This window comes from Parasteatoda tepidariorum, chromosome 6 (assembly GCF_043381705.1).
Source record: "Parasteatoda tepidariorum isolate YZ-2023 chromosome 6, CAS_Ptep_4.0, whole genome shotgun sequence".
Taxonomy (NCBI): domain Eukaryota; kingdom Metazoa; phylum Arthropoda; class Arachnida; order Araneae; family Theridiidae; genus Parasteatoda; species Parasteatoda tepidariorum.
Window position 1 is genome coordinate 43,675,691 of NC_092209.1, and position 15,661 is coordinate 43,691,351.

Sequence of the window (15,661 nt, forward strand, 5' to 3'; positions counted from 1 at the left end):
TAATATAGATCAACTGCCTCTCACACAAGTTGTGTTAAGTACATTAGTGAATTCATATCGACATAACACTTATTTAATTTCTTTACAACTTTCTCATTTAAATTTACACATAATTTATATAATTTATTTAGTTATATTTACAATAATCACACATAATATAACTACATATATACAAAACCAAGGTATGAAAGATCATATTGATTGATGTAAGCGACAATTGATTAATTCAGTTTAATGAGTAATTAAAAGTAAATAATTGTTTCAAAACAAAGTTTTTATCAAAGTTATAATAATCAAATAAGATAAAATACAAATTCTAAATATTTGTACTTAAACAGTCGTAAGAAAGAATAAATAATGGATAAATACAAAATTTTGTTTAAAAGCTGTTTCAATTGGTATAAATAAAACAAAAATTCAAAATTTTTTGTACTTAGAGATATTTTTTAAAACAAATATTTTTTGAACTCTATTCGAATATTAGTAAAGTCAAAATTAATGAAATTATACAAACATATTAAAAATATTATCAGAATATAATAAAAAATTTATTTTATGTTAATGTTTTTTTAATTGAGATTTTATCTTTAATTTAGGAAGTATATAATAGAAGGAGCTATATTTATAAATGACATTTAAGTAAAGACATATCAACTTCTCCAACATTCAGAAAAATTTATTTACGAATTAAGGTAAATAAAATAAGAGTTAGGTAGATAAAGCAAGTGAAATTTTATTTATCTAGTATATAAAGAACATTAAAAGTATAACAATAAATTTTTTTTTTCAATGACAGACATTGTAATTCGGCTTCTAGAAACAAAACTTTTACAGAAACCCAAAAGCATTTACATACATAAAAATATGTTGTTCATAAAAACATTTCACTTTTAGATTATTTAATTTATTTCTCACAATGCTGTGTGCAATTATCAGTGAGTATAATCAATAAAAAAAAAATTAGTCAATTTCTAATCAAATATTTTATTTCTAACCCTAACATTTTTTTCCTTTAATTAAAAAACCTATTAGTACAGGAAGCCCCAGACATTCTATCTATTTTTAATATGTGTAATGTTAATTAATAAAGAAGTGAAATAAATTGAAATATTTTTTTAATGAAATTTGATTTCAAATGTATACAAAATTAAATTATTTATTTTAGTGGTAAATAATTACAATTTAATCTCACTCCAAAAGTCTTGTTTTTGGCTTTAAAGTAATACTGAGTTTAAAAGTAATTTTTATGAAAATTTTAATTTTGAAGTTACAGCAGTACCGTTATTCTTTTACATGAATTCCAATTCTAAATTATTTTCTAGAAAAAGGGTGTTAAAAAGTGATACATAATTGTAAAATAATAAAACTTTTAAATAATACTGTGCATTATTATTTAAATAATTTCTAATAAATAAATGTAAATTCATAAACATAAATAAATAAAAAAATAAAAGCATAAACAAGTGTACAAAATAACTATCATACAAAAAATAAATTAAATAATAAAAAGCATAAATATCAGTTAAAATGGCTTATTTGACATGTTTAAAACAAAAAATGAGTTCAAATGAGTGTTTGTTTATTAAAAAATAAATAAATATACTAGTTAATGTTAGGTTAGTTTGAATGTTTAGGTACTATTTATATTATGAAGATACATTGCTTTCACCGGGTTTAAAAAAAACAATGAATTAGTTTAGAGACATTTTAAAAAAACATAGTTTGAGATACATAGTTTAAACAAATCTCTTCCTGATAATAATACAGTACAGAACCCATTATCCGGAAATCAAAAAACCGGAACGAAATTCAATAAATTTTCTAGCAATTTTTTTTTAAATGTTTTTTTCCTCATAAGATTTTAGAATTTTTCTTTCTTCATTTGTTTACCTTACCATCATTTTGGAAATAATCATTAGTGTGTCACTTCATCGTTTTTTCTTCTTTTTAAGATTATTTCCAAATATATATATATATTTTTAGTTGGGTTTAACAATAAAAAAAAAACGGCTTTTTGTAGCGATTCAGAAAATTGGAAAAATCAGTTATCCAGAATAGCGATGGTCCCGATCGTTCCGGATAATCAGTTCCCTACTGTAGTTAGAACTTAGCAGCATTCAAAAACACTTGAATTTGCAATTAAATAAAAAAGCAATGGAAGTTTTAAGCATGGTTTTGCTTATTCGATATTGGGAGCTTATTATTTTCCAAAACTAAAAATTCAAAATCTTAAATATGAATGAAATGTTTATGAGGAAAAAATGCAAAAGGTGATATGAAAATTGAAAATATCAATAAAAAATGGGATTGAAGGTATGATTAAATAAGTGATGAAGGAAAGCTGCGTCTTGAAAGCCATTATTGTAAAATAATATCTGCTAAGAGTTTGTTTAGCTTTGAGATTCATAGCTTGATGATCCGCCATGATCCTCATTTCCTGGAGCATGAAGTGGCAAAAGTGGTACAGATGTTGCAGCTGGAGCCGTTGTTCTCCTCTCTCGAGGACTTGGAGGATAGCTTACATTAGAACTAGTGTTAGATGCTATGGAGTGGCGAGGACTTTGATCATGTGATTCCTAAAAGAAATAAAGTATTTATGGGTAATATAAGAACCACTAACAACTGTTTTTATATTAATTCTTTGTCTGAAATCTGAACAAAAAGCTTTCTCCTAATTATAGATTCATTTCCTGTTAAAAATTACAAACATTTACATTTTGTAGAAATAATGATCATTAAATTATTATATGGCGTAAAAACCTGGAAACAGACTAAGATCGAAATACAAAAATTAGAAACCTTTCAAAACAAATGTTTAAGATTTATTTTTAAAATTTTCTGGCTTTACAAAGTATCAAGTCAAAATCTATTAAAGAAAGCTAAAATAAAAACAATAGAAGATGAAATTAAAAAACGAAGATGGAGCTGGCTCGGACATATCCTTAGAATGCCCAAAGAAAAAATTACATCTGTTGCGCTTACATGGGCCCCTGATGGTAAAAGAACAAGAGGAAGACCCAGACTTACCACCCAACGCATGTTTTTAGGCGAATTAAAAGAATGCAGAATATCTGGCTGGGAAGAAACAAGATCTATTGCTAGAGACAGGAGGCGTTGGAGGGATATGCTAGAGGCCTAAGTGCCCAAAGGCACGTAGAGGATAAGTAAGTAATGATTGTTAAAAGTGTCTCCCTGAAGAAGTCTCAACCTCTGTCATTTTGGATCTTAGGTTAAATTTTTAACTTATGTTTCCTTGATATTTTTTTGTACTTAACTAAATTTTTGTAGAATCTGATTATGAGACAGATAATAGGATTTCTAAGACTTCTTTTTTATATCACATTCATTCACCAAAACATTTCTTATTATTTGTAAGTTAGAAGGTTAAAAAATTATTTCTTTTCTATTATCATTTTTAGACATTTTATTATCAGCTGTTATTTTACGTATTTATATGTTCTGTGTAAGCTGTTTCGCACTATTTTACTTTAATGCTCGTAGTAGAAGTTTTTTTTATTGTTGCTGAAGTTCACATGGAAATATGCAAAATAACGGATCTAAATATAAGCCAACTTTAGCCCCCACCCCCTTACTTTAGCTTCAAAGAAGTCTCAGCCTTCATTTTGAAATATACAGTAACCAAAATCAATTAGCTTGATAGCTACCATTTCAAAACTAAGATTTTAAACTGTTACCATTTCAAATTTAGTGAATTCAGTTGCAGTTAAATAATTTATTTTACTAGATAAGTTAACAGAAAACAGTTTCCATAACAACTTTATAGAAAAACCCCTCAGTTTAATTCTTATTTATGTTTTTGATAATATAAAAAGACGTCGACCTGGGTTCAAAAATTATGCTACCAGACTCACCCAGATCATATTAAAACATCCTTACATGTTTGGCCAGGTACGTAAACATTTACTATCCTAAAATACTGTTTTGAAATTTTGACAAAAATCACCACAATGCCCCAAGCAAGGTAGATAAATAATACAATGAAGGAGAAAGACTTGCTTTACTGTGTACTCTGATCTTTTAAATCATGAATAGGCAAATTTTATCCATTTGCAGAGAAAATGCTCTCTGAAAAGATTTGTAAAAATTTTATATTATTCGAGCTTTGTAATCACATCATATATTTTTTATTATTTAAACTATACCATTTCAACTTACCTCATGCCCAGAAGAATGTGAATGTGCATGTGCTGAACCAGCAGTGTGCACGCTTGGATTTGAATGTTCTTGTGAAGATACAGACCCTGAACCATCTGGAGAAGCAGTATTAGTTGGTTTTTGATTCCAAGGGTTCATAAATGATGGGTGTTTATTGGATGCAGAACCTAAAAATGGAAACATGTATGATATTTTATAGTTAAACACCAAAATATACACCAGTGTCTACTAAAAAGCCTTATATTTCCACTTGGTTATAGAATTGGTTCAGATGGATCCTAGAACTAGACATAGTAGAATAGATATGTTTTTAACAAGCAATTTTCAGGGGCAAAAGTTTGAGTAGGCTTCCTTATGTTTTAAACAACGAAACAAAAAATGTTTATTTTAAAGCTGAAAATCTTAGATGATTTAGTAAGAAAAGATATCTTGTACAAATAAACCCACGAGTGTTTGACTCAGAATTTTTTATCGTTCTGCATTTTTATTTCCTCTTATTAACAAATTTTGTTGGGATTTTTTTTTGTATGTATGAATATTGTTTTTAGTGAAATTTATATAAAGGAAATAACTGTAGATAACAATGTAAATGTTGCGTATTGTGAGTTTAATTTCATAAGAACTTCTTTAAGGATTTCTGCACGCATGTTATTATTGATAAAAAATTAATGTGCAAGACAAGCATTTATTTAGGTAACATCGTGTAAAAATAAAATAAATAAAATTCATCATATTTACATATCAGAACATCAAGACAATGATATGTAGTCAAAATGTGAATTTAGAACATTAGATGAATGCAAAATAAGAAAACCTTGAACAGGTACTAAACTCTTAACTTAATGGCGCGACAGCCCATAGAGGGCCAAGGCCTACTGTGCTCATCTCAGTTTTCTGGGGTGCAGGGGCAGACGTTTCGGTCAGGTGGTCAGTCGAAGGCGGAACCCTCAGTGTTTAGTTCCCAAGCATGCATGGTACTCATTAATCGACCCACTGAAGGGATGAAAGGCTGAGTCAACCTTGCCCGGCCCAAGGATCGAACACAGGACCTGTGGCACAGCCACCAGGCTTGAACAGGTACTAATGTTCTGAAATTAACAGCAGTGACCATCAGGATGCTTAATTTCCTGAAATTCCAGACTATTGTTCATTAAGATGAGGGAATCAACATTATTTTAAACTATTTGTCGGGTTATTTTATGAATAGTACTACTAACGTTGCTCTTTTGTAATGTTAATGTAACATGATGGATGATATTGTTTTCAATAACATTTATATAAAAGAAATAACTGTAGGCAGCAATTCGTTCTTTATATTGCAACATTAAGCTTCACAATCAAGCGATATAGTAAAATCTACTACAAGTTAATAAAAAAATAATATTACTCTTACCATTATGAATTGTCCTTCTACTGGCACTGTCTTGCAGCGCACGTGGGAGGGGCTTTGGTTGCTGTGGCACACTTCTAGTTCTTTGAGATCTTTCATCTGAAGAAACAGGGGTGGAGATAGAGGTAGGGGTCTGGGTGGGAGTTTGGCACTGTTGTTGATTAGAAGGTTTAACCAGCTGCAAATTCAAAAATTAATTATAAATTGCAGTTTAGTACTTTGTATTGTGTAGAATAAATAAAATATGTAGATTATTTATAAAATACTTAGACTTAAATGTTGAATGAAGAAACTGCATTAAACACTAGGAAAAATAAATATATTTTTTTTATAATAGTGAATGCAGTTTCTTCAGCTATAGAGCCGATAAAAAATAGAACGATATTTCTTAGGACAAGAGAATTTTTGGTATAATTATATGAATACTAATTAAATTGTCTGGAGTGCAGGTAAAAAAAAGAAAGTAAAAGAAGCATAAAATAGTTACAGCATATAAAGTCTTTTTTTTTTTCAGTTTTAGTTTCCTCTCTTCTTGAATTCCACATGCTTGTACAATCCAAAACCAACACAGCTAATTTGGTAATTGTAAAATTATATAAAATTAGCACCCTTCAATGCAACTACTAAATTTTTAAAAAAGCGCTTAAGTCTTCCGAAGCCAGGTGCACAGTTTTAGGAGTTGAATGAAACAAAAAGAGTAGCATTTATATCTCTAATAATTTATAAAAAAATTTTAAAAAATTAGAAATTTTTTGACTAAGTATTAATAAGTATTTTTTCCATAATTGAAACTGTGAGTCCAATTAGAGCCGATGGATGTTTGAAAAGAAAAGGAGGTTCTAGAAAATCACCTAGAACTAAAATTTTTGTTTTTTAAAACTTTAAAAGTTTTATGTGGCTTATTGAATAAAAAATATGTTTGCTTTAATGATTTTATAAAATATAATGAATACTAAACTGTATAAAGGAAAGGGACTAGTCACATACTATTGAGGAAATCTAGTAGTTAATAACTATTTTTCTTTTTTGTTTTATTAATATGGCCTATATCTAATATAATAATAGGCTATCATACTAAGAGCAAATGTATAATTTAGTCAGTACAAGGGTTAAAAAAACCAACAAATTACTACTTATCAGTTACTTACAGCTGGGAGATCCATGAGTTTCTGGAGTTGAATTCCTTCACCTGGACCCATGTGGGAAACATGGTTGAAATTCGTAGGTGCAGATATCATTCGAGATCTTCTCTCTGCTGTGCTGCTGTTAATTTTAAAATAAAGTCGCCATTTTATATATTGGTTTAATCAAATACGTTTAAAAATTACAGAGAAATTAATAGTCAAAATTTTTTCCTTAATTCACCCTGTATGCCCTTAATTCATTTCTAAATAATTATAGAAATACAACAGCTTATAAGTTAATGAATCTCAACAATTAAATTGTCATAGCTTTAAAAATTATTTCTGGACATATTCCCAATTATGAATTTTTGATAACGATGGCATAAAACGTAGCTATTTTACCTTTATTAAAAACACTGAAAAAAGATCTAATCGATATAAAACTGATCTTGTATCAGAATTTAATGCTAAAATAATAAAAAGTTTTCAACATACTGAAAAAAAATTATTTTAACATTTATTGTTTATGTGCATCCGATTTTCGAGGGGGATGAAATTAAAATTACACACAATAGTTCTCAAAATTGAAAAAAAAAAACTATTTCATCTCCTAAGAGCTGCATATTAATTTTTACTTTAAAATAAGGGAGGACTATTGGGCTTTCCATTTATTGAGAAGACATCCACCTTCAACAGCACCAATGACACCCATTTTGTCAACCACTTCCGTGATAGTCCAGATTAATTTTGAATTTGTATATATTGAAATTAATTATTATTACCAGTACAAAACTCTTGAGATTAATTAATTTAACTTGCCAATTGGTAATTAAAGCAAACAAACTGTGACTGGTCTATCTTTAATAAAACCAACTTTGAACGATATAGTTATTATTATTATTTATTTATTTTTCCCAGATACAGGGGTGATTTTTACAACTTTTTTTTTATGTGCCCTGATGGCACATACACTTTAATACCCTGCAGATGTTATGCAGTATTGTTTTAATATCTTAATATAGAAACATTCATTTAATTAGAAAACTTGCATATGAATATAATATTGTAAAGTGCCATTAAATACCGTAAACATACTATAAATCTAGGGATTATTGGTAAAATAAAACAACAGATATATATGGACAGTTGCACTTACTTTTTATTGGCTTTTGCTTTTTCTGGTTCTCTGACAGAGAACCTTCGCCTGGTTCTGGAGAGCACAGTCTTTCCAGATCTTTCTTTCACATGGTGAATGCTGATTTCAGGGACACGAATTTGATTCTCCCTGTGCTGTACGTTGTGCAAGTACACCATATGGGGAAGCTCAGTTGCCAACGTCAGGCACAACATTCCACAAGTGGAAAGTGGTTTGGTCTGAAAGAAAGTTAGAAATAGTTGAGTGAAATCTTCATCTTAAGTTCTCAACAAATCCTCCAGTATCATTTGTTACTCTATTGAGTATTGAACATATAATTCAAATTCCAAACGAACATTAATTCTCTCTTAAATAAGGAGCAAGAATGCAACCACTTCAAATCTTTTATAAAGTTTTTAAAAAAAAATATATGAGCAAAACTGGTGATTTTGTTTATAAAAAATTACATCAGTCAGTCAATCTTGCAATATATTTACCATTCTTACATTTAGTTTTCATTAAAAATTCTTTCATTTTGTTTTCTAGTTGTTTCATTTTTATTCCATGCAAAAATCTTTTAAAATTTGTTAAACTAATATGTAATATTTATTAAACACCCACCCAGGATAGGTATACAGAGGTCTCCTTGAAACAAAATATTATTAATGCTTGTAAAAATGGTACTTTGATGTAAATTTAACTATACAGAGTTTGTTTTTATTGTTAAATTTCTGCTTCTAGAGATTCCAGAACAGTGTTTTACTGTGCCGACTCCAGAAATTAAGCACTGACTATTGCTAGACTTTTAAATTTTGTAATAACACCAGGACATAACAGAATTGTTAAACTCACTTGCACAAACTTTTATATTGATCTGCATCATCTGAAAAAATTCTGAAACTAATGTGAAGAACGTGTGGTATAGTACATGTATTTAAATACTGTAATAGGTAAATTTACAAATTTTAAAAAATCAAGAATGTCTTAATACTACAATGCATTGTAAATTAACTGCACTACTAGAAGAAAGTAATTGAAATTAATTTATAGAAACTTAATTAAAGAAGATGAAAACTTAATTTATGAAGATAAAAAAATGAGCTGTTAATACAGGGAAAATCAATTTTTTTAAAATCTAACTTAATTTTGAAAGCAATTTTTTCAATGTTTAGTTTATATTTTCTGCAATGCCAAAATCAATCAGCAGCACTCACCGCACTTGTTCTACTACTGTAATTACCAGCATATACTGCTTATTAATTATGCATGAAAAATTTTTACATTATCAAATAACAATGTATTTTTCCTAAACAAATTTCATAGTATTTTTTTTTAATTATGAGATCAAATGTTTGTTCCATTTGTTTTATAAAAGGGATGGAATTAAGTTTGCTTAAAATTTTAAACTTAAGTAGTAATTTTTTTTTTTTTAAGTTTTAGCTGTTTCCTTTTTTTAAACAAAAACTGTTTTCTGACACATGCTGTTCATTCAGAAAAGAGTCTTTAAACAGGAAAATGTTGTGCACTGTTTTGCTCTCTGACTCAGAATTTTTATTAAACATATTTTTTCATACTTCTTTCATTTTGTATTAATTTAGCTCGAAATAAGTGAAAAATATTGTATTTAGCATTTTAATAATTTATAGTCACAAAATACAGCCTGAAACACCAGTGCCTCTTTCTGCGTTAAAGGAAAAATTCTTTCAACATTTCCAAAGAATAATTTTTCAGATTTCCAGTGATTTAGATCGAAGAAAAACATTTATTCATCATTGAAATTTCTTACATTTACAAAATCAATTACTAATAAATTTTTGAATATGAATGGAAATAAATTTCTGAACTACCTATTTTGGATTTTTTATTTTAGCACAAAGATAATTTCAATAATCGAACTGATATTTTTTAGCTATTTTTAGACTGTTTTTTATAATTAAAAAGTACCAACATATATTTTTGCTTGTAATTGAAGAATCAGAAAAAAATATACAGAAGGGACACCGGTGTTCCTTCTATATATGCGTAAATGCGTTACTCCAATGTTCAACATTTCATTTAGCTTCAATTATACTTCACAGCTATACAATTATCATTTAAAAATGAATTTAATCTTTTTAGAAAATGTGTGATAAGTTTTATTAAAGAATATCTATGATATTTTTTTTTTCTTTTTCCAAGCATTATTTATAAAACTCATAGTTCAGTTAAAGCATAAATTACAAATTAATAGATCTTTTCTTTGTTTCAGATATTGAAGACTGATGTAAAGGTATAATCTTCTAACATTGTTTTATACATGTTGGTGTCTAATCCGCTGATCTCGGTTTCAGCAGATCTTAGATAATAACTCATTTGCTTACTTTTTTCAATTCTCACTTCAGTCTTAAATATTCAAAACAATATTGAAAAATTGGAACGTTCTATAAAAACTAATTGATCATGAATAGGCCAAGTGACTAAAACTTTTTCAATCATTCAGTTTTAATAAAGAGAAAGCAGTATCAAATTACATATTTTTAATTAAGAACATTAATATGTGACAAAAGGTAATTGAAATACTAAATAGAAAGCTGTCTGCAATGAATCTTAATTATGTGTAGTAGATTAATGTGTAGAAGCCATATTCAAACCATATCAGATTTCCCTAAGTAACACACTTTCAAAACATACCTTTTTTAAGTTTATTGTTTGGACCCAATCTCCTGTGTTTACTTCAAATACATCAACATGAGAATCACTATATACAGATAAATAATCATCTCTTTGACCTAAAAATAAATTTCAAAATTAATTAAACATAGATTATTATTAAGATAGTTTTTTTTTTTAAATTTATCTACAAGGTGTCCCAAAACTAAAAGATATTTTGCTGCAAAAATAATAGATATCTATTATTTTGCAAAAATAATAGATATATATTGCTAGAAAACTGCTAGATCTAACTACTACTAGTAATGAATTTTGGTAACCAAATATGCCAGAGTATGAAGAATATAGTGTAAAAAAATGTATTGTAATTGCAGAAATATGTAATTTAAAAAAACAAAACAATTAGAGATTCAATTGAATTAAAATTTTTGTTAATATTACTATAGTAATGATTTGAAGTGTTCATTTTCCCCCTTGTATTAGTTAAAACTATCAAACTTTCTTTAATTCTTTCTTTTCCTCTTCTTTTTTTCATTAAAAAGTATTTTTTTTCATTAAACTATTAAATCGAATGTGATGAATTTCGATAGCAAAATATGTCAAGACTCCTGTTATTTTGCATTAAGCTCATTAAATTTCCCCGACATTTTTGTGAGAGTTTCCTTTCTGTAGTCACAGAAACTTGTCTACAAATATACTAAATGATGCTTGATGATGTAATCTAAAAAATAGTTTTAGTATAACAAAACTAGCAACATCTACTGTTATTTTGGGATCATCTTTTCCTAGATTAAATCAAATTTTTCTAAATATTGCATTAAGCTCATTAAATTTCTCCGACATTTTTTTGAGAGTTTCTTTTTTATAGTCACAGAAACTTGTCTACAAATATATTAAATGATGTTTGATGATGTAATCTAAAAAACAAAACTATAGTATAACAAAACTAGTAACATCTACTGTTATTTTGGGATCATCTTTTCCTAGATTAAATCAAATTTTTCCAAATATTTCTGATAATATGATTTGGGAAATAGACAATACTCACTAATTCCTGTAGGTAAGGCAGGGAACATAAGTTCTTTGTCTCTTGTCTTCCTACCCTGACCATCCACAAATATGCCTAAATCTAAATTTTAAAAAAATATATAATTTTAAACGAAAGCTTATTTCCTAAAAAAAATATTGACTGAAATTGGATTTATTAAACCTCAAAAATAATAGTTATAATTTAAATTACTTACAACTAAAAACTAGAAGAAATTCGTTGTTTGGAAGATTAACAGCAATTAGAGCATCCATGGGACTATGGCAAAGATAGGACAGGGCTGCAGTTTCAGTATTCACTAAACCTGAAAGTAGTTTAATGAAAACAGCCCTTTAAATAATTATTATTCATGAAACAACCTGAAAGTCATTGATTAAAAATAGCAAATATAAACATTATTATTTATTAAGATTTATCACCCAAATAGCAACCAAATTTATCAATTATGGTTCGTTCACCAGGAGTTGGCACTTGGCAATTAGCCTTCATCACATGGTATCCGAAGATACTATTTTGGTGAGACGGATGTGAACAATCCTGAACAAGGTTGATATTTGGCGATCATATGACAACTATATTCATTTTGCAATCTTTATGTGCATTTTTTTAATATTAAATATTTCATAAATTTGATATTTCTCTCTTTCGCGTGAATAGTTTGCCCTTTTTGCGACAGTTTGATAGGAAAACAGTGGTTTTTAAATTTAAAATATATTTAATTAGCTAGAGTAACGAAAGGTATAATAGCAGATGATAAAGAGAAGTAAGTGACTGAAAAAGAATTCACTGTTTGTGTTTGGCGCGCACTAAGGGTTGTCTCATTTTCAAGCGTGGAGACGTTTCTCCTCTTACTCCTGCGCTGAAATGAACAATGCGTTCAAGGAGGTGGAGCCAAGTCCCAACTCCTGGTGAACGAACTATACAAAATGTTATATATTTTTAGCTATACTTATAATTTGAAAATTCGCTTTCATTCAAATACAGAAAAACCTTGATTATTCAACACCCAATAATAAGAAACTGAAGTTATCAGATACTACTCCTGGCAAGCATTAAAAAGCTAGCTACCCAACACACATTCATTATTATTACTGATGATGATAACAGATTGATGTTTTTTTTTTTTTTTTTAGGATCTTGTGTTATTAAACCCTGCATTCAATTCAATCCAATCACTGTTGTGATGATAATTCCAAAGCTTGGAACACATGAAAAAATAAGCGATCACAGGTTACCCATCGGCAAAATGGTTGTCTAATTTTTTTTGGAAAGAAAACTTTATAGTGTTTTCATGTTGGATATCTATAACTGTTAATCCTGAACTGCTTGGTACACAATTTAGCAGACATATTTAAATGCAGCTCAGACACATTCTGTGTAAATTCTTTTGAAGACTGAATAGACATTGAACAGCCAATCGAGACCAGTATTAACATTTTTAGATTGGTACAATGGTCTTTGATGGAGATTGTAAGCTGCATCAAAAAAGAATGAAGCATCAAAGGAGAATGTAAGCTGCGGTTCGGAGAGTCATCATTCGCTCTTGGTTAAGATTCAATTCTCTCAACCACTTTGGTACTTTTGTGAGGGACAGGCTTCAGTTATTCCGTTTGTGTGTAATGCTCAAAGTATTCCCGCCTCGGTTCTTTGGCTTTTTTAGCTCCGTAAGTTTAAGAATTGGCATCGTTTCTTTTTCTTGCTTCAACTCTAACTTTTGGGACCGTGTCAATCAGTTTGGACCCTCTTTTTTCATGATATTCACCTGAATTAGTATTGAAAATGATCCAGTTTGAACTGTAGGTTAGAATTTCTGATTCTGAATTAAAACAATAAAAACAAAAACATCGTTCAAATTATGAAATTCTCTTTTATTCACAACTCAAGAAGTATTTATGGGATCTCTTTGGTCCCATATCTCAAAAATAAACTCACTAACTTAATGCATAACAAAATTAAAACTAAAAAAAAGAATTCTAAAAAAATTATCAAACAGCAGCGGTCGCTATAGCAACGCATGCAGGCTGTTTACTATTACTCTTGATTATTGTAGTTAAAAAGTGAGGATGCCATGAAATTCGAACCAAGACCCATTTTGCCAATGGGTAAAAAAACTTTATTATAGTCTTTAAATAATTTGAGTAGTTTCATGTAGAGTTTCATGTTTATACATCTTAAAAAATGACTTAAAAATGTCCTAACAATTATTCAAAAATTGTGATTTTTTTTTAGCATATCCCTTGTCAGATTGCAGTGGTTCCACTGTAATGATTTTAAGAAGTAATTAACTAATTCTACTTACAGAATGGAGGTGTTTCTTCCCAAAGAGAATAAATGTAGAATGCTGAGGGAAATCCAACACACAACCTATCCCCCATCACATTGAGGCACTGAGCAGAAGTTGGCAAACAAATTTCACGGCGTCTTTGGTGGCGAGTTTTTGTTCGGTTAATATTATACAGTACTACCTAAAAAGAAAAATAAACAAGCAATTCATGTCACATTTATGCAGGCAATCAAAATCATAAAGTAAGATAATTCTATTTGATGAACAAGTTAAGTTATTTACTGGTGAATTTGTGAAAATAAGTTTAAAAATGTATTGGAATATTAGGAAGCTGCTCGTAAAATATATTTTTCTATTAAAACTAAATTATTTAAAGAATTTTCTGCCTAAAATTGCATTGTATGATTATAAGTGTCATAACATGTTAAAATTCACAAATTTTAGTGCTTTTAAAATGATACTTTTACACATTTTTTAACTAAATTCTATGTAAAATTTTTAATGTAGTAAAATTCAGTTTTTAATGAAAAAAAATTTAATCAATATAAGAAACAGTGACTATGTAACTTGAATACTAGTAGAAAAGATATAAATAATCTGAAAAAACTGAAATGTTACCTGTCTCTTTAGAGCAATACAAAAAACATAGTTGGAAGAAGACCCCTGAGAGTTACAGGCAGTATCGAAAGTAAGGCAACCCTTGGTATCTACTACTTTTATCCAGTCTACATCGTGGCCATCCAAAGCACCAACAGGTATCAGCCGTATATGTCTTTGCTTACCTAAATTTATTAATATTTTATTTTCACAAGTAAACAATTATATTAATCATCAAATTCAAAACTGTTCTTTAAGTATACATTGTGGCAATTTAGCATAGAATCTAATTTCTTTTACAATTATTGTTGACTTAAGATTTATAGGAACATGCTTCAATAGAGATGGGATTAAGCACTCATTTATAACACAATAAAGATGTGATTTAAAATAGTTATCAAAATACTACTTACAACCCTAACTAAATTTTGTCTATGCTTACCTAACATTTTGAACCAGTTTAATAACTATTTAAGACCATTTAAAAAGCTCTGTGAAACTCGTTTTTGATTAAACAGGGTGCGTAGCCAAATCTTTCAACAAAAAATAAGCACCTTTTCATTTCTTTTTCAAAATAAATACCGTAATTTCGCGGAGACAGGCCGCGGCGTTACTGATTTAAAACTTGCAAATTTAATAAAAAGGCGTATCTAACGGGGGGGCCTATATAGCATTAATTTTTTTTTTTACATAGCATTATTTTAGAAAATTTTGCCTTTTAGAAGCCACACTGGAAATTTCATCATCATTTTTTCCACCTGTTACTTATGCTTTTTATTTATTTTTTCATCTTTAATGTTACTCCAAAGAATGGTCAACGCACCTGGAATTTCCTCCTCCCCATGCTTCTTAGAATCACTTTCTGGAAACCGCTATCTACAAGAGAACAAAAGTTTTTCTTTCCCTTCTGCCTCAAGAACAGCAATTGAGTGCAGGGGACGGGCGTGGAGTGGAGAAGCATAAATCAGAAAGGAATGAATAAAGAAAATCAGGGTGGTGCGATTGATGACATTCACTGTGAAACAAACGCTCCCCTCCCCGTTTTTTTCCAGGAAATATGTCTCTTCCACTTGTCATGGTTTCATCAGTAACTATCCACTCCCCTTTTTTTCAGCTGTTTGTTAAAAACACATAAATGTTTGATGAATGAATGGTGCCAATGAGCTTGAGATGGCCTTGAATATTCTTACAATTCAAGAAGAATTTCTAACTTTCAACTCAAGGTCAGTGAAGAGAGGAAGAAGCAATGTGGGCGAAT

At 28.9% G+C, this 15,661-nt stretch overlaps 1 protein-coding gene across 17 annotated transcripts in view; it reads right to left on the bottom strand.

Moving 5' to 3' along the window:
- Positions 1–1,976: 1,976 nt before the first annotated feature.
- LOC107451792 (serine/threonine-protein kinase Genghis Khan) overlaps positions 1,977–15,661 on the bottom strand; it is a 282,204-nt gene continuing 268,519 nt past the window's right edge. For all 17 annotated transcript variants that reach the window (XM_016068006.3, XM_071182286.1, XM_071182282.1 and 14 more), the window contains 10 exons: positions 14,425–14,588; positions 13,822–13,987; positions 11,719–11,826; positions 11,523–11,603; positions 10,496–10,593; positions 7,847–8,064; positions 6,715–6,829; positions 5,570–5,744; positions 4,177–4,343; positions 1,977–2,576 (listed from right to left, as the gene is read on the bottom strand). In XM_016068006.3, coding sequence (XP_015923492.1) covers positions 2,391–2,576; positions 4,177–4,343; positions 5,570–5,744; positions 6,715–6,829; positions 7,847–8,064; positions 10,496–10,593; positions 11,523–11,603; positions 11,719–11,826; positions 13,822–13,987; positions 14,425–14,588 — 1,478 coding nt within the window. In that variant the 3' untranslated portion in view covers positions 1,977–2,390. The remainder of the gene's footprint in view (positions 2,577–4,176; positions 4,344–5,569; positions 5,745–6,714; positions 6,830–7,846; positions 8,065–10,495; positions 10,594–11,522; positions 11,604–11,718; positions 11,827–13,821; positions 13,988–14,424; positions 14,589–15,661) is intronic.